The sequence below is a fragment of the Microtus ochrogaster genome, chromosome 15 (genome assembly GCF_000317375.1).
Source record: "Microtus ochrogaster isolate Prairie Vole_2 chromosome 15, MicOch1.0, whole genome shotgun sequence".
In the NCBI taxonomy this organism is placed as follows: Eukaryota; Metazoa; Chordata; class Mammalia; order Rodentia; family Cricetidae; genus Microtus; species Microtus ochrogaster.
In genome coordinates, this window is record NC_022017.1 from 35,080,191 (window position 1) to 35,108,169 (window position 27,979).

Consider the following 27,979-nt stretch of genomic DNA (forward strand, 5'->3'; position numbering starts at 1 on the left):
ACAGCAGAATATCTATAGCTCCTTTGAAGGAGCCAAAAATATCTCTCTACTCATTTCTACAGAAAGATATTTAATCTGTATAAGAAACCACAAAAGGAAGATTTAAAATGATATTTAAAACTATATTTCTTTTATTTACTTTCAAGCTTCTATAAAAATACATGCAAAATAAACAGACATGTCATCTGTTGGGGAAGGGTGAGAATAAAAACTGAGTACATAGGAAGACAGGGTTATAGTGACGTGTGGTGAGTATACACCTATGCACGTTACATGTGTGGGGCACATATGTGTAAGTTTCATATATGTGTTCATGTACATGCATACATCAGTAGAGACCAAAAGTTGACATTGTCTTCGTCAAATATTCTCTTTTTTATACATTAAAGCAGAATCTTGTGCTGAACCCAAAACTTGCTAGTTTGATTTGCTAACTTACTCTAGGACCCTTGTCTCTGCCTCCTGTGCACTTAGATTGCAGATCATCTGCCATGCTCAGCCTGTTTGGGTGCTGGGTTGGGGTGCTGAGGGCAACGGGGTGGGCAGGAATTGCTTTGCTTCAATAGCCTGCCTGCAGCAAGGTAGGCCCTTTGTCAGCAAGGTTCCTGGCCAGCAAGGGAACCTGATCCTGTTCCGGGGGACCCATCAGAATGGTTGGTGAGTGTGTTCTTGACCCACGGCAGGAGCCCGGAAACAGAACATGGACATTCCCCGGCCCCCTTCACTCCCTGGTCATTCGGCAGGAGCTGCTCCCCTCTGCTGGGGCCTCTCTCTCCCTAACCCATCTTCCACATGGAGTTCGTGTGAACCATCCAGTCATGCCCTCTCATCAGCCCCTTCCCTTCCTGCTGGACCCACGGCCCATGCTTTCCAAATCTGCTTCCTGGCAAGGGTCATCATGCTCTGAATTTTCCCACCATTCTCTTCTCATCCCTGCTGTCCACGAGTGCTTGTCATCACAGCGATGCATGTCACGGGGCTCAGCACCAGAGAGACTTTGCACATTAGCTCCATCCTCTCTAGAGCTTCAAGGACACCCAGAAGCTCCTGGCCTCTGGAGAATAAGTGGGAAGAAAAGTGATGTATGAGTTGTGCAAGTCTGCAAAGAAAAATTCAGACTGGAATCAGCAGTTTTGAAATTTGTACCTTTTGGAAACTGTTCTGCGTGGCTGGATGCTGACCCATCTTTATTTAGCTTCCTTCATTTCTGACACAGTGTGACTTTCTTGGCCGTTGGTCCTTTCCTTTTTTTGTGGCCAGAAAGCTCTTAGATATAGCTGAGGTTGGGAATTGACCTATCACCTTGACAACACACTGTCAAATTTATGTTTGATATGTGTTAAAAGAGGTTGAATCCTTGACCATCAGTGCCATGAGCCTATAGGTTTATTGCAGTTGAGAATTTGCATAGCCACGGCATTGTCACAAAACTGGTAACAGGTAAAGGAGAACTTGACCTCTAATCTCATTGCCATTGACAGACTTTTCCGAAGTCTTCCATATGGATTACATCACATCATAACTCAACAATCAGAATTTTCAGAGACAAAGTAGGAACAACTAAAGAATTCAATTTTTACTGGGTCTTTTGATCAAAAGACATGAGATGATTTGGGTACCAGGCACTTCTCTGTCAGGCCCTGTGCCAGGAGCACAGGCTTCTGGGCTGAAGTCTGGTCCTCTGTCTGCCAGTTTCATAGGCCTTCTGAGAGCCAAATGTGCATCAAAAATAATAGCTGTTGTATGGAGTATTAGGGAAAAGTTATGTCCCAAGAGCTGTGGGAACTCAAAAACCAGCACAACAGCTGTTCCAGCTACATCTTTTTAAGTCTTATTTCAGCTGAGTTAAGATTATATTTGAAACCCATAGTTTTAGAAATATGCAGCAAGAAGGTTCTCCACTGATTGATAACCACAACTCAAAGGGAATTCAAGCATTGCTCAGAAGAGGAACAAATAAAAGGGTTCAGCGTCCCCAAGTCCATCTTCCATGTGCTGATGTATATTGTAGGCTTATATATGCAGGGAGAACTAGGGCATACATGATTTGCATAATTAAGCAATCCTAGTTAAGATATGGCCTCTCTAACCCATTTCTCTGGATGTTCTGGCTGTGCTGCCCACGGTGGTTAAAGAAGTCCTTGTTGCTTGAGAGGCCAGGGTGCCTCTCAGGAGATGGTTACTTTGCTCTGTAATGTGACCTCACCCTCATGGACAGCTGCCCTTCTCTGGGAAAGAGTCTGTCCTATGAAGTTCCTCTTATTTAGGAATCTAAGGTGTCTCAAGAAGAACATTTAAAGATTTATTTGTCTTCATCCAAAGTAAAGGACACAGACAGGAACAAAGGCAGAAATGTCAGGTTTCATTCTGCATTTACAGTTACCTTATAGGTCCCAGTTGCAGGGCCAACTCCCTTTAGCAAAAACGGTTTCTACGCCACTGCATCATTATCTCTTATTGCATTCTGATAGTGAAATATGTGACCAAGGCATTTGTAATGTGACCACAGCAAGCTACAGCGAGGTATGCATGTAGAAGGTAAAGGGCACGGGAATACATAGAACACATGTGAACAGATATGCAAAGTTGGACAAAGATAGTATCTAGGATGAGGTCAGCCAAGGAGCTTGCTGTGTAAGCAGTTTATTCCTGGCTCTCCTTCTAACCCCTGTGAGGAAGGGAGTGGCAGTGAAGAGATAATCTCAAGTGACTAGAATGAAAGACAAACATTTGTAAGTAGTAACATTTGTAAGCAATTCCAGTTACTAGTACCCCCGAGTGACCTCACAAGGCCAGTTGTCTGGCATTGCTATCTAAAGTGTTTTATATGCATATTTTACTTTAACCTGATAACCCTTCTAGGCAAGTATTAAAACCTCTGTTTTATAGATCAAAAGATTAAGACCCAGAATTGAATGAAGGGGCATGAGTTAGGAGGACTGCAGTTCTCAAGAGATAGGTTTTTTTTTTGTTGATGTCTCTGTGACATAATAACTCTATCCTTTATTCTACGCTTTCAAAGCTCAGTGACTTTTTACCTCTTTGTCCTTTTCCCATTCACTGCCTTGATGATGTACACCCATGGGTGTGTGTTCAGTTATCAAAACTCAAGCGCAGAATGCTGACTGAGTACAAGTTAGCAGCCAGAACTCTTACCAAGTACAATGGAAACCACTCAGGGGCAGCAGATGAGGACGAAGTGTGGGGTTTTGTGGCAGTTTCTTTTTTGCTTTTCTGTTCTGAATTTGAAGGACAGTAAGGGTTCTGATACTGTACTCATTTCTCTATTTCCTGTGAGTGCGGAAGTGTGTGGGAGGAAGAAGAGAGGTGTGGACCTGGGTGACACACGGGCCCTTTGTTAGCTGGCTTCCCACTGCAAAGCCTGTGCTGAAGAGCATCTGTGTCATTTTTCAGTTCTGTTGTATTTAAGATTTTTTTTTAAAGCATCTCTGGAAAAAAAATGGAAACTGGATAGTTTTACGTTAAATTAAATTTCTGTCCATCTAAGAATATGCAGTATATTCTCTGGAGATATTGCATTTTTGACATCACAGTGATTACCAAAAATATGATAATAGAATAAAATCGATTACCGGCCAGCACTAAAGATTCTTCTAAGCTCTTGCACAAAATGCAATTAGTGTGGATTGATTTACTGTTACTTATCGTGATGAGTTAATTGCCTCAAGGTAAGCTGGCTTTGAACTTGTGGTACCCATGGTTTTAAAATATTTATTCTTTTAAATTGTTTAATTTCTCTCTGGCCTTATTTGCAAACTGAGCTCGCTCTATGCTTATTAATTGATGTGAAGATCTGACTCTTGCTCTTTGGATCTTTACCCTGGAATTGGTTTTGTTAGTGCCATGTTGTTGACTTTTGGTAGAGCTAACTTTGGGTCATAGAATTCTCAGAAGAGACAGGAGCAAAAGCTTTCACTCTGGGCTTGATAAACTTGTCTTCAAGACTCCCAACTGCTGTGGGATAATGCTCTTTCACACTGTAGAGAACACCCAACTTTCAGAATGGCTAAAACAGGAAGAACAACAACAAAACTTATACCATGCAAAATCTGCCTGCATTATAAGAAATGAATGACATTTTTCATTCATGCCTGTATTCTGTATTCTAAGAGTGACTTAGATATCTTTGGGACAAATATCTCTGAGGGCTCTTCACTAGGAACAAGAGTCCGGAAAAACCTCCACCCTTCCTTGTGCTTTTCTTTGTAATATACATGTTTTTCTGTCTCTGTCTGCTTCTGCCCCCTTGTCGTCCTTGTCTTTCTTCTCTGAAATTCTGTGGGCTATCAAAACTATATACGTGTAGGTGTGGGGTTGGCAGAATCAGCCCTCACTTCTGGCAGTACTCACAGGGAAAACAGGGACCCCCTCCCCCATGGCTGCAAATGCCAACCAATACCAGCCCCTTAGCCTCAGCCTCAGCCTCCACTCCTCTAGGCAGACCAGTGCAGTCACATCAACCTGTCCTTCCTCCCGTGCTCAGCTTATCCCTGGCTCCTCATGCTTGCTCTGTCACACTTCCAGATGGCCACATTGGTCTCACCTCCTTCAGGTTGTTGTTTTTGTAGGTCTAATGACATCTGGCAAATGCTATAGTTCTTTTTTCGATGCTAAGATGTAAGTTCTCGCATAAGGCATTGGATTCACTTTTTGTTCTTCTGTGACACGCAGGCAGCACCTTCTGGGGAGTGTAAGTACACTGTCGGCACATCTTACCTCTGTTTTTTTACACAGAGTCTCACCTAGGCCTGGATGGCTTCAAACTCGTTATGTAGATGAAGATGACCTTAATTAAACTCCTAATCCTCCTGCATCCACCATCCAAGTACTGGGATTGCAGGTGCTGGGCACTAAGCCCAGTTATGAGGAGCTAGGTATGGAGGCCAGGATTCTGTGCATGACAGGCAAGCACTCTGCCAGATAGGCCACATTCCTAACCCTCGTCTTCAGGTCTCTAGGGTGACAGATCATCCTGGCAGGCTTCTAGGTGGAGTAAGATTCTGAGCTGCTTTAAGCGCTCAGAACCACAAAGGGCCATGGTCCCTCACACCTTCAATTTTGGGGCATTGCTGGGTTTATTCTTATTTCATGGGTAGCCTTGAGCCCTGAGTTTGTCCTCCTCACAGTAGTGAGAACTCTGAGATTAAAACGGGATGAAGCATGTGGGAGCACTTTGGAATAAGAGGCTCTGCAACTGCCTTGCTCTAGCTTTAGTGAGTCAGGCCCTGGTTAGTGCCAAGGCCCAGAGAGGGGGTGTAACCAGTGCCAAGGGCCTGCTTTTCAGCAGAGAGGAGCTAAATATTGGTAAATGTGTTGTTTTCTTTGGTTGGGCCCCATAAGCCTTGTTTCATCATTGTGTAATGTTAAGGAATATTAAGGGAGATCCCCGTGCAAAGGCTCATGTTTAGTCCATTCAGCTGTGTTCTTTGGAAATATAGGAAAATATGATTAATACTGCTCTAGTTTTGCAGCACTGTTTACCCTGTCTGATCTACAGTGTGGAGTCAGTGGGAACATGCTGGTGATGAACAGCAGTCCAGACAGGGGCTGTCCAGAGTCAGGTCACCAAGGTGGGAGAGGGAAGGGAAGGGAAAGAAGTGGCTGATTGGGCCACCGGTATTCCAGGTGTTAGAAATGCCTTTGTCAGAAAGATAACACATTGATGCTGTGATCTGAAACCCAGAGGCATCTGTAAAATGAAAAGTTCAGTGCGATGGGAAGGTTGCAGAAGTCACCCAGCTGATGCAGCAGCAGGAGAGAGTGTTGCTGAAGTCACACTTATTTGCAGTAGCCTTGATTGATCTGTGCACCAGCTGCCCAGGGGGGCGGGCCTGAGGTTTGGAGTCTGGCCCTAGGCCAAAGCCTGGTTTGCTGGTAACTATCTGAGAACCCTCTGCAGCAGCCTTTCCTTCCCACGGCCTCATCTGCAAATGTGCATATTATTTTTTTCACCCCAGGCAGGCAAGACTTAGTGGCCACTCTGCCTGCTTTCTTTCTGCTACCATCAGTGGATCTGAGTCCCCTTCATCTCCCTTTCTGTCACTGCAAATAAACGGGGGGGGGGGGGTCCTCAAATTCCAAGGGCAGATTTTCAGGTAAAAGGAATGCTATGTGTTATGTTGCTTTAGATGAGGCCGTTTGCACCAAAGATATCTATCTGAGCCATCAGTGAGAGTCACACAGGTGTACACTGTACAGGGAGCCTTTCCGTCACACCCCGCCTCCCTTTATCTCATCCTCCCATTTCCTCCCATCACCCTAGCTAGTTTCAGTCCAGCTTTCATGTCACATATATGTCCTATTTGTCAGGACACAAAATAACCACAATACACTTTGGCCAAGGACCCGGCTCTCACAGCACCTGCCTTTTGGGGCTTTGTACTTGCCTTTCCCACCAGATGCCGTTAACGGCTTTGTCACAGGAGACTCTGAGGGGGTCATCTGGGGCTGTGCCTGCCCACCTCTCTCTTAGGAAGCTCTGAGCAGGAGAAAGTGGGGGAACTTATCATGAGAATGATGTATGAGAAACAGGGGTGTGGTCCAGGACATGGCCATGAAGATCAGGACAAAGTGACAGTAACAAAGGGTGTGATGTCACTGAATCATCCCAGTGTTTGGGGTGACTGTGGAGAGGAGTACAGGCAGAGCTGCGGGCAGACATGGAGTAGGCAAGCCTTCAGAGGAGGAACAGCCCTCTCTTCCCCCAGAGTGCAGCAGGGACCCACAGTTTGAGCAGAGGTATACAGGTCAGTATGTTCCAGCCCCATCCTAGCTCCTGTTCCCTCTTCTGTACTGTGCCCATTGCATTCTATGCCCCATCACTATTTCTGAAGGGCTTCTTTCCTAGTAGCCTTAGGCTTGGTGTTTCTGATTGGGTGCAGGCAGCTGAAGAAATCAGTAGGATGTCATGGATTGTGCTGTGCACAGTTTTGCTAGAACAGGTAAAAATGTGGCTGTCTTCTTGACATTTAGTTTTTCCTGATGCCACAAAAAACAAGGCTCTGTTCTAGCTGTGTAGCTGCTGTGAAATTGTTCTCTTGCTGCTGCTGTTAATTTTCCATTTCTTTCCTGTCATCTCTTCTATAACATATTGACTTTGGAAATAATGGTGGTGACAGCTAACACAGGAAATGCTTATCATGTGTCGTATGCTGTATTTATAGTATCTTACTCCATTCTTACAGGATCTGATGTTATATCCATTTGATAGATGAGAAAAGAGAGACATAAAAAGGTTAAGAAACTTTCCTACAACACCTGGTGATGAAATGACACAGCTTAGACTTGTGTCTGCATGGGGTTAAGAGGTTTTTCCTTAGGCTTTGCAGAGATTGCGTGTGTGTGTTATTGTTTTGTTTTCGAGACCTATTGTATAGTCCAGGTTTGCCTCAAACTCATGATCCCTCTGCCTCAGCTTCTTGATTGCTGGTATTAAAGCTATACCCCATCATGCCTGGTTTCAAATGTCTTTTTGTTCTTAGTGTATTTTAAACTCCTACATTAATCTAGCACAATTCTTTTTCCTTGCTTGTAGGTAGTTTTGGCTGTGTAGGGCAATGTGTTCTCTGAATTCCTTGGGCATGCTTAGTTTAATTCATTGCTGTACCTGAATTTGGTCAAGGATTTTAGAGTCACCTCAACATGTATCTATGTCAGCATATGCTCTTACAGATGTCTTCTCCTGCGTGACTTTAGATATGTCATATAACCACTTTAAATTCAGTTAACTTTCTAAATGACAAGGAAGAGAGGGTGGGAGGGAGGGAGGAAAGAAGGAAGGAAGGAGGCAAGCAAACATTTCCAGATTGTTATGAGGCCAATAAAGTACATGCGCAGTATCTCTACTATGTACGTACAATGTATTGTACACACAGTGTCTGTGCTTGAGTGGTCCTCATGATGTGGAGGCTCTGTGAGTGCAGCTCTCCAAGCTTGAGCAAGGAGCATGTTGCTGTAGCAGTAGGGATTACCTCCTGAGCTCACGTCAGTGATAGAACATCTCATAAATCCAAGTCTAGAATCTGTGGGACAGGGTAGCTCAGATACTGAGGTGGGAACGAGGCATAGGATGTGGGCGTGGTGATGACATGATGGATCTAGCCCTGCTGTAATCTCACCTATGGTTCTGACCATAATACTTTGGCAAGTAATAGCTTATTATGCACATATGTAAGCATTTTATTAAAAAGGACATGTTACCTCAGTTGGTTGTATATTTTAGTGGATCTGGCCCGGAACCTGATATATAGTACCATACTTCCACAAAACAACAACAAAAAAATCCAAAAAACAAGAAAAAGCCACTGGAGCAATTTCTCTATTCTTTTCCCTTCCCTTCTCCTGCCTTTCTTCTTCTTATCTCATAGCTGTTCTCTTGCCCCTGCTGACTATGGGATAGATGAAGACTACCTAGGGACTGGCTGTATGCAAATTTGAGCTCTGAGATTTCTCTCTGGGCACTGTGGAGAGGTCCTGGCAGAGTGGGTTCTCCTGGTCAGCACATGATGCCTGAGCATAACCTGGAGCCTGTAAGAGCAAGGCCCTCTCTTCTTTGGCATCATTGAACACTAGACATATTTTCGTCACCCAAAAACTATGATTCTAGACAAAAGATTAGTGGATGTTTAATTGGGAGCCTGCATGACAAAACTGAACTTAGTTGATGGCTAAATAGACTATGAAGATGCTGTGACCTGAAAACAACTTCTGCGGTCTGACCCTGCCATCACCAGAAGAGTACCAGCTCTTCTCTGACCGCCCAGCACTATGGATGTGCCGTGAGTGGCTTGTGCTGTGCCTCATCAGTCCAACCCCAGGCACCAGGAAAATAGCAAACACAAACTCCTTTTACTTCTGTTTAAAGGAATGTGTCATAGGCATAAGTGACCATCAGTGTGTGCAGAGATGTTGCGGTGATGTGGGAGGGATACCTTGGAACCTTTGTTCATGGTGGGAGGATTACGGTGCTTAATGAGAGGACAGGCCTCACTCTGCATGCCTCGGGCTGCAGGCAGGCCTCTCTGCTATAGGAAGAGCAGGTCTTCTCTAGGGTGGAGAGGAAAGGAATGTTCTTTTCATGGAGAGTTGGTAGGGCTATCTACCAGGAGGTTTTTCAAGCCTCAGATGACCAACTTAGCAAACGTGGGCAGTGTTCAGCCTCAGCATTGAGGAGCTTGTTTGCACAGTTCCCCACAGACACCTGCATCTTCATGTGCTCAAGTCCTTTCTGTAAAATGTTCTAGGTTGTGTATGTGACCCAGGCACATCACAAATACTCTGTCTCCAGGTTAGCTTTCCAAACCTAGCGCAGTGTTATAATTTAAATAGTTGTTACAGGGATCTCCACATGCTCGGGACAGACATATTTTAAGAACTTAAAGGAATTTTGAGAGTTTAAAAGAACTTTGGATCCTTGGTTGAATCCCCAGAAATGGGGTTTGTGGATATAAAGGGCTGACAGTGTTGTGTAACTGATTAAGCACAAATGTCCCAAGGCCTATTGCATTTCGTACTGCTCAAATTACAGTCCTATTCTGCTTTTGTGACCTCTTTCCAACCTTGGCTGGTGAGCAGAAGTTTATTCCTCCATTTAATAGGGAATTAAAATTGATGGGGAGAAGGGTAAAACCAAGCAGGATGTGGAGGTATAATCTTGTAATCCCAGCAGTGGGGAGGTGGAACTCTGTGGATCCCTGGGACTTAGCCAGCCTAGTCCAATTGGCAACCTCCAGGCCAGTGAGTAACAAAACAAGATGGTGGCTCCTGAGGAGTAACACCTGAGCTTGACCTCTGACTTCCACCTGTACACCAGATGCACCTACATACAAATTAATGTGCACACATTCCAGAGTGGAAGCGTGCACCCCCCCCCCAATAAAAACTGGGGTTGTCATAACTCTGGATTCAATATCTGAGCCCACCTTTTAATTTCTGGTTCATCCATGGTTTTACTTCATTTATGTACACAATGATAATGTCACTGTGACGGTCCCACTATAGTGTGAAGGTCTAATAATGCTGCTTCTAATAACATATCTTGCACCAACTAGTCCACGTGGTACAGGTTGCTACAGCAACATTGTCTTTTCCTGCATTTACCAGAATGTCAATCAAATAAATGCTTTATCTTCTGCTTCTCTTTTCTAGGTCTATGTCATCCAGAATGTCAGACTTAGGCTATAAAATTGTGCTTCAGTCTCCCAGATTCCCACACTAGAGGCACCTGATATTGTCATCCTCTGCTTAGATGCTGTCCATCTCAAAGGGGAAGGCTCACATTTGGATCTCTGAGCCTTTGGGGCCATGTCCCCCACTAGAATGCAGGACTTGTCTGTACTAATTTGACTTTTCCTGATAAAAATCCATGAACTTAGGGAGTCCCTGCCTTACAAATCAGTTGCACATTTTTTCCAACCTGCGCTGTGGGTCATGAATAGACACCTTCTAAGAATTGGCCCATGACCCAGAACTCACTCCTGCCCCATGTCACCTCAGCAGCTTGCTGAATTCAGCTTTTGCTTTCACCTTGCTACTGAAACTCTTCAGTGAGCTCACCTGAGCTGCCTTCTCTGGGTCTGGATGTGGACTCTGGTGAGGCCGTTTCCAATTGGGTTCTCAGTGTACTTGAGTCTGCTGTCTCCCCATGCTGAGGATGGCAACCTTGGACTCCACAACTCCAGAAGCTTCTGATTCCTCTGCCTGAGCTCCCTCTGTACAGCCCTCCTTCCTGTCCATCATGCTGGGTCACCAGAGTAACACAGAACTCTTGTCACAGCCACGTTCAGTCATAGAGCATCTTCCAATTGCCCATGCCCAGCTCCACACCTATACCACAGCAGGCTTTGTGTTTTAGATTTTGACTCTACCTCATCTCTAGTACGGGGGTCTAGACCTTCTAGTTTTACCCCTGTAAGCCTGGTGTTTTTCTCTTCCTTGATCTGAACTAGACACACGGATAACAGTTTTTAGCCTCTTTCTTCCCACAGACCGTTTCAACCATTGGGTCCATCTGCCTTCTCTCCTCCTTCTCTCTAACTGTTCCCTGTCCTGCCTGGGTATTTGTTCCCCTGACTCACTCTGGCCCTTGGTGTCTCTTGCCTGTACCACTGAAGCAAAAGATGATTGCTTCCTGCCTCACTCTTGTTTCTTTCAGTGCAGTTTCCAGAGCAAAAGTTTCAAATGTGAACAGAATGTCTACAGTTCAAATACAGGTATATGACAGAGTTAAAAACCATACCATATTCTAGTGCTTTCCTCGCTAAGTAAGCAAATATTACGAAGTTATTATTTTTGGAGTGTTAGCATTTACACAGACATCAAGAAAGATGCTGATATTCTTTATTGCTCTCATGGGACCGTCACTCTCTTCCCTGACACCTAATGTTGACTCTTAGAGCCTAATATTACTGTTTCTACAGAGCACACATTAACAGTTGGGGTGTGTGTGTCTGTGTGTCTCTGTGTGTGTGTGCACGAGCACACATTTATACAGCATAGTGAAAATCAGCAGGGGCCATAGTCTTTCCAAGTCTACCATGGCTATTAATTGATGGTTAGCTCTAGGCTGGCTCCTATCTATGATATCTTAGAATGCCAACCTGAATCTCTCCCAGAAGAACTGTGAGGAAGATAGATGCCCAGATGGCCAGTGAAAAAACTAAATCATTTCCTTGTGATTAGCTCTGCCTGGGGCTTCAAAACAGTGCCGACTAGAGACTGGGACACTTTGGACAAGTGCCTAAATCACTCTGTGCCTCCATTTGTTTATCAGTGAAATGGGAACAGTCATTGCATCATATAAAACTGAGAGGCTTATGGGAATGAATCCACGAAAGCACAGCTACCTAGCATAGATGGCACAACTTGGTTATGATGTTAGATCTCAGAAAGCTGGTTAAGTAACTCCAGAGCAACTGAACAGAAGCTGTGACTGATAGCTCCCTGTCTTTTTTTTAATCCCTTTCTTTTGAACCACAGTAAGAACTTTAGGATTTTTTCCAAGTGAACTGTGTGGATGCCATGAGTTATGTCTTCCTAACTCTTGGTGGGATTCTGTTCTGAAGGCTCAGAATAAGTAACTTTGCTTTTGAGGTCCAGTGCCATTTGCTATTTGTGGGTATCTGGTATATGAACCAAGCTTTATGATTTAGTTTGCCTAGGTAGCATTTAATCTTTGGGAACTCATATATATTCAGGGAATCACAAGGCTGCCTTCATTCATCATAGGATCTTCAGGTCAGAGAACAGTGTCTCACTCACAGTAGGAGGTCAGCAAATAGATACTTTGGATATGAATTTTAGGACCTGAGGTATCAGTAACACAGCCTGCCTTCTCGCCTACCTTAGCTCCTGAAGAATTCTCAGTTTGATACTACCAAAGCTTTGCAGCTTGGGCTGATTTGTCAGAAAGGTCCAGGTGGCACTCTGTGAATGTAGTTTGGGACAGAGGACCCCATCAGGGTATTTCATGGAATGATAGAAAGGATTTAAGGAACAGAGTTGAGCCCAGGGAAGGGAATTGTTATCTTTCTGGTCCCAGAACAGCTCACCCGAGAGACATGTACTCAGCCCAGTACTGAGCTCCCTGTATAATGCTAACCTGATAGCATTGAGGAATCTGCATGGGATGGTGTGGCAGAGTTCTCCACCAAGCCTCCCAATGCCAAGAATTGACTTGTTAAAAATCTGTAGCTTGGGAATTGGGCCTCCTTTGGCCTCATCTGTACTTTTTCTTTCCTCATGGCGTACCTGTTTGCCATTTTTATTCTCATTAGAAATTCTTCCAAGGCACCTGCATGGGAACTGAAAGGCATTGAAATTCTCCTGTGGCCGTTTATCTGCTTTGCCACATGAAGGGAGGATGGACTTGGCTCCACAGTCAGAATTCGGTTTGTAGGACCATTCTTACTTTGATTGTTCCTCCCTTTCTCGGCTGTTTCTCACTGACCACCCCGTGTATACAGTATAAATTCTCAGTTTTCTGATGTCTGTGTACATGCTAGCATTCCAAAAATAATAAATTCACAATGTTTGCTTATTTAGAGAGGAAAGCTCTTGAATATGGTGTGGCTTTTAACTCTGTGCTAGTCCTTTATTGGAATTGGAGTCCCTTTACCCCTGTATAGTTGATAGATGAGAAACCCCTACAAGTTTTGCCTTTGTTGCAGGTTTCTGTGGTCAAAACCACAAGGGTTCTGCAAAGGACTGATTGTAAAAATGTAGCCCTGCATGGGACAGCACTAAATATTTTATGTCCCAGGATGTTTTGATGTAGGTGTTCTCTGGGGACTTTTTGAAGCTTCATTGTCTTTCTTTGGGAGAATGGCCTTCCTGGGGTATGACATTTCTCTTAAGAGGATTTGGGAGGGAGATATTGCTTAACGTTAGAGTGTTTATCTAACAGTGCAAGGCTGTAGGTGTCAATCTCTGGTGCCAAAATCAATACAATTGGAATGGCATCCTTCTCTCCACTGGGTGGCAGGCAGAGAGGGGCGGGGACAGACTCTGGGGCTAGGTATCAGAAGTCGTTGAGTGGTAAAAGTGGCTGTGGTGAACGCCAGCTTTGTGTCTGATTGATCAGCAGATTATGTAGCAAGATATGCATCTGCAGTTGCTTTGAGTTATGCTTGCAACATATCCCTGTGGAGAAAACTGGAAGGCAGCTAGATAGTCCTACTGGGGGAAAGAGAGGAGGGGTCACACTGAATGTTCACATCCAGCCAGAGTGGAAAGACACACGGGCCCTAGAGTCAGTGCTGAACATCAGGGTTAAAAATCTGATCTTGTCTGTGCAGAGGCCAGCAACAGTAGCAGCTGGCAATAGCAGTAATGCAATGTCCTTTTATACTGGGAGGTGGCACCATCTGATAGATGTGGAACATGGGGTCTGACAAGACAGTGTTGGCCAAATCTTTGGCAACTGTTTTCCCAGGAGTCTGTAGAGCCCTAAGTGGGAAGGCGAGGAGTGGAAGACACGGACAGAAACTGTTTTGAAGGAGTGGTTGGGTATACAGTAAGGAGAAAGAAGACTGAGGCCAAGGACCTCCTTTATGTTTACCCATCCATCCATCCATCCTCTCTGCCTCTCATTGGGAAGGCTTGGTCACATATATACCTGGGAGGAAGAAGTCATTGCTAGAGGCTGTGGATGCTTCAGATCAGAGTGGTCATCTCCCCTGCTGGTTGGTGCTCTCCACATTCAGTCAGTCCTGTAACTGCTTCAGTGTGTCTGCATAATAATGGTGAAAAGATGGATGAATTTGTCAGTCACATAGTCAAGGTGGTCATAATAGACACAGTGATGTGCCAGCTTCTGCGTGCACAAGAGAGTTGTAAAATTGCTAAAGGAAGCCGTAGGGAACTCTCAGCACAGCATCTCAGCTGTTGGTTTGTGTTCCACCCTTCCATCAGAGCATAGCCTAAGAAGGTAGCTATTGTCCTCAGGTTTTCTGATGAAGAAAAGCTCAGAGACATTTTGCTAATTGTCTGAGGTTCCACTGCCGGTGAGTTTCACCTGTGAGGTTAAACATGCTTCATCTGGGCACCTCCTGCAACATCCAGAGTACTGAGGCCATCTTGCTGGCCCATGAGCTTCTTTTATTACTGCCTGGCCAAAATGCTGGGATTCTTCTTTCTCTCGCTACCCAGCCAGAAAGCTGGTGTTGCTAGATGGGTCCAACTGCCAAACAGGATCCCTGCCACTCTTTGTCTGAACTACACAGTGCTGTGACACAGGAGGACACTTTGATGTGAGAAAGAGCCAGGCACATGGCAGTGATCCATAGCTATTTCGAGGCTGATGCCAAGGTCTTCCTGAGGGACTTGATTGGCATTCCTTCCCTTCCTCTCGTGAGTTCCTGGAAGCAATATGCAAGAGGCCAGACAAAGCTGTGGACTCAGGTGTGACTTTATTCTGTAAGTGCCTCCTCTGGTCTAGGTCAGGCTGCAGTGGCTTTTGCCAGCTACACCTCCCCACAGCCTGGCACTGCGTGTTGTCACAGATACAGACAGGGAAATGTCGCTAAAGAAGTTGTTTAGATGAAGGAACAAGAGTATCATTGATTTGGTTGTAATAGGAACTGCTTTTAATGACACCCACTTAGAACTGTGATTGGTTAGCATATTGCTATTTTATTTATCTTCTTTGGTGACAGAGGTAGACAAAAAGAGAAATCATGATCTAAGGGCAACAGGCTTTTATAGTGGAGTCCCTGGGTCCTACCTTGCCCTGGCCACTTGGGGTTGCATGGAAGCAGGATGTGTTGGTTGGATTTGATGTCAACTTGCAAGCTAGAGTCCTGTGGGAAGAGGGAACCTCAGTTGAGAAAGTGTCCCACCAGATTGCCTTTATGAACAAGCCTGTAGATAATTTTATTGATTGATGTAGATGAACAGGAGGCAGTATCCCCTGGGTCATGGTCCTGAATGGTATAAAAAAGCAGGCTGAGCAATCTATAGGAAGCAAACTAGTAAGCAGCACTCCTCAAATGCCCTCTGCTTCAGTTCCTGCCCCTAGGTTCCTACCTTGAGTTTCTGCCCTGACTTCCCTTCATGATGAACTGTGACCAGGGCATGTGAGCTGAAATAAGTCATTTCCTCCCCAAGTTGCTTTTGGTCTTGGTATTTTATCACAGCACTAGAAACCCTAACTAGGACGAGCCATTCCCCAGCGACAGTCTCTTGGGCCTGCTCATTTGCTGGCGTGCTGGTGTCATATGTTCACCAGAGGCACTCTTGGGGAAGTGGCACTCCTCTTTGCCAATGTTCACCTTTTCTGTTCTTGTTCCCCCAGCCTTTCCGCTGTGCCCATTGTCACTACTCGTGTAACATCTCTGGCTCCCTGAAGCGACACTACAACAGGAAGCATCCCAATGAGGAGTATGCCAACGTGGGCAGCAGGGAGCTTGCGACTGAAGCACTCATCCAGCAAGGTAGAGGAGGGGCCCAGGCCTGTTGAGAAGCTCTGCTGTCTGCTGGACTTTAACAACTTGGTTCTAACCCATCAACCCTGCATTACATTACTTCTTCCTCTTAGTTGGTGTGCCATCACCATCCTCATTATTCACCAGAAAACACAAGTCAGAATTACAACTCATTACACCCATTATATGGTGATCTAAAAGGTGGTGGTAAAACATTACCCACAATCTCTGATACCTACAGTGGTATCCATCAATATTGTTGTCTACTCTGTCTGTACATAATGTTTGCAGAGCAGAAATTTTTATTTATTTATTTATTTATTTATTTATTTATTTATTTATTTATTTATTTATATGTATACAATATTATGTCTGTGTGTATGCCTGAAGGCTTCTCTCACATAGCTAGAAGGTGTGATCTCACAGAACACAACACTTCATGGTTCTTTGGCTCTTACAGTCTTTATTCCCCCTCTTCCTTGATGTTAAAGAAGAAGACCCCATGAACTCCAGAGAGGGGGCTAGACATGGAGTGGGAGGGGGAAATGATGTAATTATATTTTAATTAGATTTAAAAATAAAATTGTAACCAATGTTACTATAGATATATTTAGGAGTTGATCTTTGTGGGAATGGGGTATAGAAAAACACATTTTGAGTACACAGATGCCTTAGACATCCTGAAAAACATCTTAAGCATTGCACGTGCTAGGCGAGCACCTTACCACCAAGCTGCACCACTAGCCTCCATTGCCTTACTTTTCACGACAGTCATCATGTCCAGGAGAATCACAAGGGGGGATGGATTTGACTTAGAGTCACCGTAAATAATGAGTGAGAAGCTGGGGCTTAGTTTTCACATCCTTCACACTCTTGGATTTGATTGGCAGAAAATAGATGTTCAGTATAGCTGGTCGGACAGGCCCTTGGATCTGATTGATGAGGCTATCACTGCTTTTAGGCTTTCATCACTGCTTTGTAAAAGCTGTGTTGAGCTTGAACTGTTTTATTCCCCAAGTTTTCTGTTAACTTTCTAAGGCTCTCGAATCAATTGGCATTTCCTAGCAGGACCTGAGTTTCATATTTAAGCTTTGAAGATCAGTGCTTGATCATTATCTTCCATGTGTCTCCATCCCCACCCTACCACCACTCCCATTCTAAGGGCTTGTTGAAGAAGCAGACACCTAAATATGTCTCCACTATTTTGGTATTATTTGGACATTAGACTTTTCCTAAGCATTACATGAAGCAGTTTATTTCCAGCTTGTAACATATGTGCATCTCATTTGAAGGTAGATTTCTTTAAGTTCTCACTTGATCATCAGTACGGATTTGAAGTCTTCTCCTATACAAATGTATGTTTTGTGCTGTTTGAGAAAGATGTACCTGGCAGTCTCCTGACTCCTGCCCCTTCACCGATGCCAGATTAAAGTTTGCTCAAGGACTAGGTCAGCAGTCATAGGCACTGAGGTGTGTAAGGTGATTTGGTGCCAGGCTTCATGAAGTCATAGCTCCCTTCTAAGAGGCGTGTGATATGATGAAGTAGAGACTTAGCAAAGGTCTGTTCTGCACAAAGCACCCTATCAGATTTCTCTAGGTTCTCTGGAATGCACATAGGGTTAGGAGCCACACAGACCTTAACTGGGTGCTCTGCACATTATGGCCTTTGGAACAGGTGCTTATCTTCCCTGAACTTGATCTTGCATTTAGAATCATCCCAGGGGAAGCTAATACCTCCTCAACAGGAGTTGCAAAAATTAGCTCTTATTCTCTGATAGTTCCAGCTATTTTGTGACATGAAGTAAATGCTCTACGAATACCTGAAGCTACGATATTTGTCACAGGTTTCCTTAAGCACATGTCTTTCAGCCTCTCCTGTGTGGGCATCCCAGTCTCTGAAACTCAGTATTAAACTAGGTGATTTTATCGTGGCACTCATTGGTATTCCTACCTGAGATGGAACCTGCTTATCTTTTGTTCAGTAGCATGGGGACTAGGCAGCTCCTATTAGGGACCTGTGTTCTGACGGTGTGGGTGACTAAAGAATTCTTCCCTTCCACACGAAAGCAAGGTCCTGGGAAGGCCATCAGTTGCTTCTCACAGTGGCTGAGCCCTCTCTGGAGCCCCCGTTTGAGAGTCACTGAAGTGACAATAGATAATCACGACTAGAGAAGAAATGACAGGAGGTGTGTGAGGAAGGCTTCGGTTTTGGCTTCTGCTGAAGTCTTTGTTATTTTGAACTACTGAATTAGAAAAATGTAAATCTGTATCCATGGGAGCACATGCATATCGTATTATTCATGCAGGAAATAGCATAACAGAAAATCGAGAAGCTCTTAAATAGCCCAAAAGTCATCAATTTAATTTTGGAACATGTTTAAAATGTCTAAAATCCAGACTCAATGAGTTACTGGTAGATGGTGTGTTTACCAGGGACTTCTCATTAGAGTTCAGGATACCAGCCGGCTAATGATGAACTTCTCTTGTTTCCTCTGCTGTAGTTTCCCTTTGCTGTTTTTCTCAAGGATCCAAGGGAGGCTAGGGTGGGCACAGGATCTGATAGCCCTGAGTCCTGTGGCCAGGTGTGATCTAGCAGCACTTCAGGTCACTAGGGGTAAAAACTTTCTTATTCAACAGGAAATGCGAATATCTGCAGGAACTCCTAGTCCTCATTTAACTTACTCATCTTGTAAATTTAAACTATTCAGTATCTAAGTTCCTTAATGAAGCTGCTTCTGTGTAGTGATATTTTGTTTATGTTTTAACAAATAAAGCTTGCCTGAAGATGAGAGTGTGGAGCTAAGCCCCTAGAGGCCAGGGAGTGGTGACACACAATTAGTTTATTATATGGGAGTTAATCCCCAAAAGGATGAATATAAAAGTAGAAAAATGAGACATGGAAGTACGTTAATGTGACCATTAAAACACAACCATGAATTCCTCCTAGCTCCTCACATCAAGTAGAGTCTATTTTATTTAATTTCTTTTATTCCATTTTTTTTAAAGAAGAAAACAAAACAAACTATCCTTTTTCATTTTACATACCAATCTTAGTTCCCACCCTCTCCCCTCCTCCCATTCCCTCCATCTACCCTCCAACCCCAACCCTCATTTACTCTCAGAGAGGATAAGCACATTGTTTTGGGGAAGGTCCAAGGACAGGATGGTCCCTTCCTTATGAGCATTGGTAGAGGTAAAAGGTCTCTCTAGTGGCTGCTGCACTGCTTCTCTGGTCTCTCAGCTTTCCCCCTAATAGCTGACTCTGGGTTTTTATTATTAAGAACAATTAGAATTTATGCTGCTCCAATCCCTGAATGCCTGTACTAGTTTCCCAAAGCCACTATATAGCAAATAACTTAAAACTATGCAGGTTTGGATCTTACAGATATAAAGGTCAGATAAACAAACTAAGGCTCACTGAACTGAAGTAGAGATGCTAACAAGTCCACAGGTGGTAGGGAAACATTTGCTTTCTGACCTTGTCCAGCTTCTAGAGGCTTTGCCATAACTTGGTTTGTGGTCCCTTCTCTTCAACCTTCGAACTCAAGGATGCTCATGGAGCTTTTCTCATATGGCGTCATTATGATGACCCTCTCCTATTTGTTCTTGTGAGGCTCCCTTCAATTATATTAGATACATTCCATGTCCTAGAATGATCTTCACTACAGAGTTCTTAATTGAATCACATCTGAAAAGTCCCTTTTAGATATGCATGTGCTCACATGTTCCAGTGATTAGAATACCCATTTGGGGGAGTCTGCATACTGTGCTGTATTCTTTCATGAGGATATGAGGATTGGTATCTTCACCTTAGTAGAAGAGAGTAAGGAAGCCCACCAGACTCACACGATCTGCCTGCCCGCCTCATGTTCCGTGCCCTTCCTAGACTCATGTTATTGAACATGAGATGGAATCTTCCGTAACATCAGGCACCACAAAGAAGGTTTTTAATGGAAAGCCTCTAAATGTCCAGCAGATTTGATTCTGTAAAGAGCAAGGCTGCCATGGTAAGCTTTTAAAGTTGCTCCTTAACCTCCTACCTTTTCTCTTGGTTAATGAGTCCAGGTGAGGAAATTGTGATTGGCCATTTGCAACTTTACTGAGCATTTGATGCCAGGGTTGAGAATAGCTCACCAAGCCTTCTATTGACCTTTACTGTGCACACTAAGAAATTAATTAATTGAAGTAGAAATTATTTCTCTCTGCTCTGATGTCAATTAAATGGCATAGTTATACATTCAGGTGAGATTACATATTTCTATTTGTTGTTCTTTAATTAAAGTTGGTATGGCAAAGGTTGAAGTTTTAATTAATGCTGGGCATTATCATATTAAGTTCAATTTAAACATAATCTGAGGTTGTTTTTCTCCCTGAATTAGTTTTCCCTAAAATAGTATTCTAGTTTCATTGTGAAGCCTTCATTTGTCCTCAGGAAGTTTGCTGTTGGTTGTTGCTGTGTTTAACTCTTTCAGGGAAAAGCAGGGCTGGTCTTACTGAGGGCACTTTTTCAAGGAAAGCATGGGGCAGGAGAAGGTGAGACATGACAGCTCCCCACTGGCGCATGAGCTGCTGGAACTGCAGAGTCACCAGGCTGCAGAAACTCAAGCAGGGGAACTTTGGCGAGGGTGTCCACTGCCTGGGCCCAGCTTCATGTGGAGGCCCAGCTCTGGCCTGGAGAGCTGGTCACCTAGCACGGGGACTACACTTAGCCTACTCTGGCTGGATCTTGCATCTCCTGCTAAGAAATTGGTGGCCAGTCTCCAATTTAATGCTACTTCTGCTTTAATCTTAGCTTAAGTCTCTTCTGTGACCTTACTATTTTGTTTTTTTTTTTCTACCTTGAGTTTTATACATTATCCTAATTAAAGCATCTAAACACTGCCTGGAACATGTGCACAATTTAATTGGTTCAATAAACAGGGACACTTCAGGATGTGAACGACTTCTTAATTTATTCTTTACTGGGAAACTCGCAGGGGAATTTATGCTCGCTACTTAGCGTCTCCTGGAAAGGGCTTGAGAACTGAGCATCTGATTGTAAGTAAGCATTTGGGGCAAAGGAGATTGACAAATCAACCTCTGCTCTTTAGTGACTTAAAAAAATATTCTTTGCAGATACCTACATGAAAGATTGATTTTAGCCGCAATCCAGTTGGCCAAGGGGATTATGTTGCTCGTTTCTCTCTGGCATTTAAGATATCAAACTGATATTAGGCTTTCTGCAAAAGCCTATTCAATAAATAAGAACAGTGCATTAAGTTCCAGGATCTTTCCACTGAAAGCTGATATACCATTGCTGTTTTATTTCAGTGCTAAGGTAAGCTTGAGTGACTGTAGGTGCCGGACACAAAGTAAAGCACTTTGCTTATTCTTCCATGTTTGGACAGAAAGAGACAGCAACATGCCTACTTGTTATAAACACTGCTGTTTTCCTGTCTCTGCTTGCAGGTGGTCTGAAGTGTCCTGTTTGCAACTTTGTGTATGGTACCAAATGGGAGTTCAATAGGCACTTGAAGAACAAACATGGCTTGAAGGTAGTGGAAATTGATGAAGACCCCAAATTGGAGGTAACACTTTAGGTGTGGTATGATCTCAACATGTTGAAACACATGTGGCAAGTCAGGTGAGCCCAGGTGCTGGGCACAGTCTGCCCTGGAGAGCACTGGATGTGTTCCTTGGAAATCTGCAGCCATTTCAGGTCATAGCTCTGGGTCCCTCTGAGTGAGATCTGAGCCACCTATGTGAATCTCATTCCAGGCTATTTGAGCTTTTCTGGGAGTGTTGTCTTTGCTTCTCCAGCTCACAAATCCTCATTTAGATGTTGCTGTCAACAGAGTAGAGGCAAATGTTCTGTTGCTGTCTTCTCTGAGAGAACTGGAAAGACCTCCAGGTCTTTATTTATTATTTCCTGACTCCAGGTTCTTCTTTTCCTCTACCAAATGCTCCTAGTCCTACCTACTGATTGTTTCCCTAGAAATTTGCATCTGTCACCATTCCCAGAGCCAACAGCTACCAGATGCCACTATCATGGACAGATTGCAGTCCCTCAAGACAGGGCTTCTCAAGCTCAGCACTATTGATTCTTTGTTGTGGAGGATCTGTCTAGACCCTATAGGAAGTTTAGCAATATTTCTGGCATTTTCCTACCATGTACCAGTGATATCACCCTGCGTCTGTGGACCTCACTGAGACAGCCAGCTGTTTCCAGACACTGCCAAGGTTCATCCCTCTCTGGCAGTCACAGTCACCCCCAGCTGACTTGTGGACTCACAGGGTACCTACTTATAACCAGTCAGGAGTAAGGTCTTTGAAACAATTCATAGCACATAAAAATAATGAAACACTATGGCAGTGTAGAGATTACTTTGAAATATAAGGAAATCATGGCTCTATAGAAGAATGTATGCTTCTATAGCTTACCATGAACTTGGGGAAGAATGGAATGATCACCTTCATAGATGCAAAAAGGCTTTCAGCAGAAAGCATTGTTCACCTGTTATACAACTTCAGTAGAGCTTAGTGGGTGCTCCTTAAGATGACAAAAATGTATGTGTCTTAGCCATAAGCCAGTGTCTTATTTCATTTGGAAATACTAAAGGGTTTCCACTAAAGTCAGAAACAAGTAACTATGGAAACAGTGTATTGCTGGATACCTTAAGGCCAGAGACAAAGAACTGATGAGTGCTACAATCTGGTAGACTATGCTTAATCTCTGAAACTATTTCCTGTGTGTGTTATAATTGAGCAAGTGTGGGAACATTCTGTGTATAAAGGGAACTGTGATTTTACTCTTGGAAGAATATGTTACAGTAAGCAGAGGCCAAAGCTAGATGGAGCCTTAGTGCCAACTTCGAGTCAAAGAATCACTAGAAATTTATGTGGCTTACTGTTGTTGTTATTATCGTCATCTATATGATGAAAATCCCTAATTAAAACAAAAACTCAGAATCCTCAATGCTGTAAATTCTAAAAGCTTTTGATATCAGTATACCACCCACATGTGGAAAATTCCACATCTAGCCTCATTTGGAATACTTGTGGAGAAAACAATGGTTCTCATTTGCTTCAAAGCCATCAGGGGTAGAGCCACAGCAAGATGGCACAGTGTGTAATTCATGCTCTGTATAAGCCTGGGGGTTTGAGTTTGATCCCTGGAACCCAGACAAAAATGGAAGGAAAGAACCAACTTTGCTAAATTGTCCTCTGACCTCAAAATGTACACTGTGGCCTTCACATGTACACATACTCACACACAAATCTAAGAGCATGGCATGGAGGATGTAGGACCATAGATGGCACAACTGATCATGAGTTGATAATTATTCAAATCAGGCAATTGAGTGACAGGTTTGAGATGACAAGACACATACATTTTTGTCGTCCTACAATACCGCTCTCTTTACTTCTGTATGTGTTTAAAACTTTCTAAATTAAGGCTAAAAAGGGTGAAGTTTGGAGGGACAGAATTTGAACTTGTCTCTGTGTCTATGGCATTTGCCCTTGAGCCGCTGTTGACTGTTGTAGCCTTAGTGTTCTCGCCATACAGTAGGCTGGTAGACTGAAAAGCTGACGGAGGGAACACCATGTTCAATGCTGGAGCTCGTGTGGCAGATAAGCCCTTTGTGGTGGTGTTGGGGATGGCATCCTCAGTGTCCCATCACCATAGGTGGTGCCATCATTATGCTCCTCAACTCCTAAGTTCACACTACAGAAATTGTCATCTAAAGAAACAGATGTTGGAATACTGACTCCTGACAGGAAATCCCCCCATCTCAGTCACTACTTTCAGCAAGTTCTAGACTATCAGCAGAGCTATGGCCCTCATGAAATAGTACACACAAAAATATGCCTTTGCCTCTAAGTTAGGCAGTTAAGCAGTGAGGAAGTTGGGCACAGTGTGACCACCAGTAGAATAGCAAACACACCGACTTCCTGGCAGTTTGAGTTGTCACTTAGAAGAGGCATTACTGAATGTTACTGTTACCTGTGTTCCCCAGAAGAACAGCTCTTTCACAAGCTAAAGCCCCTGGGTCCATAGTTGACTGATATACTCCTTAGTGCAACTCAAAAGGGGAAATGTTCTTTTTTTTTAATTTCTACATTCATTGGATATTTACTAGGTGTCTCCTTCGTGTCAGGCAAGTATAATCTGAGTTTGGCCAGTTGGCTATGGAAGGACAATTACTTGTTACTCTGAAACTCTGTGTCAGTGGCTGATGGATATTGATAGAATATAATGTTGACTATTCTATAAATTTTGTCCAAAAACCATCTTTTGTTCTTTATTGGTGAGATTCATGGCCCACACCTTATGGTATTGGCTGTGTTCCTTCTCAGAAAAAGATCTTTATTCTCATTCTGTGACTGTATGCTTTCTCTGTTTCTCCCCTTGAGGTAGAAGATATCTTTGAACATCACTTCAGCCCCTCCTCCCCTTACATAGCCTGATATTGCAGAATATGCCCCTCTACATTCTATGTGTAATAAATTGATAGTCATGTCAATAACTATGGTTTGGTGGGTTCCTACTGAATGATAGGACCGGTTCGTACTTTACATGCTAAGGAACAATTTGTTTTCTCCCTACTTTCTCCCATGGCTGTTCCCTTGCTTCTGTTAGCTGCATGGCCAGAGACCTCAGTGTAAGGGACAGATAAAAGACAGTGTTAGGAGCAGTGGGAGGAGCCTGTAGAAGCATATATTCACTTATGTTCATTATGAACAGTATGCTTCATTTTGTATCATGAGCATGGGGAGAAACAAGCTTCCACTCAAAGTAGCCTTATGACATCTCGACCCTTGAGAGAAAATGTTTTCTCTGGGAAAGGCATTTGTCAGAGCAGATGGCTTTTCGGGAGAGCTATGCCAGTGACTTGTGAAGTGCTGTTCTCCTGTATGTGTTTATCTCATTCTGGAATTTGGGGGTTGCTGTTAATCTTTTGGAGGGATGCTGAGACGATGACGTTTTTTCTTTAGCCAGCAACAGAGACTCCTGAGGAGCCCTCCACCCAATACCTCTACATCACCGAAGCTGAAGAAGATGTTCAGGGGACACAGGCAGCAGTGGCCGCACTTCAAGACCTGAGATACACCTCTGAGAGTGGTGAGGGTGCCCCGACATCCTTTCTCACTCAGTGCTGCTCTTTCCATAGCAAACAAACCGGGATGTCTGTCTGTAAATTCACCAGCCATGGTGGGAACCCGTGTGGATCACACTTATTTCCAAAGCAGTTTTCTGTGGGGCCAACCTTGACATTCTTACTTAAAAGTGGATATACTTATATCCACTGTATATAGTGATGAGAGTCCTCCATTTAGGTAGCAGAGTTGGAGTCTGGGTCTGCTGACTTTCCTCGGGCAGTTCCTACCACTGCCTCATGTTTTCTCATGGCCCTCTATTCCATGGGCATTATCCCAGGGTCCAGAATGTCCAGGCAGGTGATAACAGTGGGTGACTGGAATGTGATATACTGGTAGGTCACCCTAGGAAGACCAATATACATCTGTATGCTCAGGATCACTCATCTGTCTTCATTCTTCCCAGAAAGCCAGAACATATTTTTAAATCAAATGATAATTTTGAATTTTTTGATCAGTTTACAAACTGGACACTGACCTTGGAAGCCGTTTTCCCAAAAACTCTGGGAATGTCAGCGCACATACATCTCAGAGACTGAATCAAGCAAGCAGGATTAATGGGAAAGTACTGACAACAAATGGTAATGGGAGATACGAGGAGAAAACTGCTCCTGTCCTGACTTGAAATCCTTCATTTCCAGTCATAAGAAAGCTTCATCCAAACTCTCATGGGCATCCATTTCCAAACAGTTAACTGCTCGCACGCTAGAGGGAACCAGGGCCACCCGTCTAGAGTCAAGGCCATGCTGCGAGGCAAGACTCCAGCACTGAATCCCTATTTGAATTTGGGTTTCTGTTTCAGTGATCAGTGATGTCTTTATCTCCCATGAGCATATACCCAGTTGTCCACCAGTGTGTTCCACAGAGGGTCCATGAGCACAGGCCTACTTGCCTGCCAGTGTCTTTTTTTGGAGAGTCCATGAGCGTGTCCCCATTTCCCCACTAGTGTTTATTTCCTTAAAGAGTCCATGAGCGCATGCCCATGTGCCCACCAGTGTCTTCCCACGGAACTTCAGATACTGTTCCATCTTTGTCACTCGACAGATTAGACTTCTCACTTTACCTCCTGGCTGCCTAGTTGTCTTGCTTATTTGCCCCTAGGCTGTGTTGTCCTGGCTAGATTCTGCGGGTATCTGTAGAGGCTGCATTTCTCACGTGTGCTCCAGTTTAGCCTGGGTGCAGTCCTCTCGTGGAACTCTTTTGCCTAACTCACCCCCACCTTCAACCCCTAGATCACTTGCCATCTATTAGAATCCCACCAAACTTATCTTTACCGTCCCCTAACTGCCCTGCAATGCCATGTGTTATGATGGTTTGCTTACACATGGGTCTCAGTAGCCTGTCAGCCCAGGAAGGATGAGTAGGGGGGTAGGATTATACTTCATCTGTATTCCCAGTGGGAACCACAGCTCCTGGCTGACTAATAGTTGGGCTGGATAATGATCAGGGAGAGAGTGGAGGAGGAATTAAAATCTAACCTCAGTTGACTCACCAAAGTAAACATTTTAGTCTTTGGAATTCAGAGTGTTAGCTGCAAGGCACATCTGAGTCATCTCCAGGTACAGGTATATTGTGGGAAAGGGGAAATGCTCTTGGTATATTGTGAATATATGTAGATCACTCCCTCCATCTCAGGCCATGTTGTACCTACTACACTGATCATGTCAAAGTCTCTTTCTCCAGTCTCTTATTGGTTGATTCATGTTGGCTCATAGCCTGCAAAAAGCTTGCCTATGAGGGTGTAAACATTGGCCAAGACTTCATGACATGATGAAGCACAGAGACCAAACAGTAATTTCCATTGTCATGAATTAGTGATCTGGGTGAGGGTGTGCTCAGGAGGATTACAGATGGGCAGCAGATGGTGAGAGAGAGCAGGAAGGGTGTGCCAAGCTGCTGCCCTGATGGTGTGGGCCCCTGTCTTCTGACAAGCTTAAAATGAAAGCAGGTTTCAATTGGCTTGTAGTTCACAAGCTCACTGGCTGGATAAGTAAGACATTCTTGGGTGTTCTGCCTGCCATTTGGCATGCTTTCACTGCACATCTACGTGCCCTCAGGAGAAACCTTCTGCATTTGAACATGTCAGCTGGTAATCCTCAGTTCTGACACGGAAGGGCGGTTTGTGTGACCACATCAAGATTCAGTTCATCTGGGCTTTAGTTCCATGTTCGTGATGCCATCACATCGATGACCTGAGGCAAATCTCTGCTTTTTGTGCCCACGTGACTTATACATCAAAGAGAACAACGAGTATCATATCATTGTGCCATTGCTTATGGTTCCAGGCAGGCCTTGAGAGGTTCTTATAGAAAATGTTTAACAAATTAAAAGATACCAAACAAGTTATTTATCTTGTCTGAGTAAGTGATTTCTGAGAACCCATGAACTTTTTGGAGTAGGTGTCACTCCATAGTCTTCACTAGGACCCAGTTTGCGTTGAATGCTATTCAGTGCCGAGAGCTTATTGATGTCCTGTTACTTCTTTCCCACAGGCGATCGACTTGACCCTACAGCTGTGAACATTCTGCAGCAGATCATTGAGCTGGGTTCGGAGACCCACGATGCCACTGCTGTGGCCTCAGTGGTTGCTATGGCGCCTGGGACAGTAACGGTTGTGAAACAGGTGAGGTTCCTCTGCCCAGATTATTTGTCTCCTCAAGCCACTGCCCGTCTTCCCTGTTTTTTTTTTTTTTTTGAGAACTTTTTGCCTTGCCTAGCGGAGAATTTGAAATGAAATTGGTCTTGTCTCCGTGGATTATTATGGGGCTGTTTTTCAGTGACTCTGTTTGTGCAGATGTATTGGAGAAAGGTTAGTATATTTTAGAAACACTGGGCAGACTCTCAATTTTTTTAAGGGAATCATAGAATGCAAATAAGCGTAATGAGACTCTACTAGGAAG

At 43.9% G+C, this 27,979-nt stretch overlaps 1 protein-coding gene across 1 annotated transcript in view; it reads left to right on the forward strand.

The window, feature by feature from the left end:
• The window catches only part of Zfat (zinc finger and AT-hook domain containing), a 159,543-nt gene that overhangs the window by 114,773 nt on the left and 16,791 nt on the right, over positions 1-27,979 (forward strand). The window contains exons 12-15 of the mRNA XM_013348950.2: positions 15,812-15,950; positions 21,390-21,508; positions 24,918-25,044; positions 27,572-27,702. Coding sequence (XP_013204404.2) covers positions 15,812-15,950; positions 21,390-21,508; positions 24,918-25,044; positions 27,572-27,702 — 516 coding nt within the window. The remainder of the gene's footprint in view (positions 1-15,811; positions 15,951-21,389; positions 21,509-24,917; positions 25,045-27,571; positions 27,703-27,979) is intronic.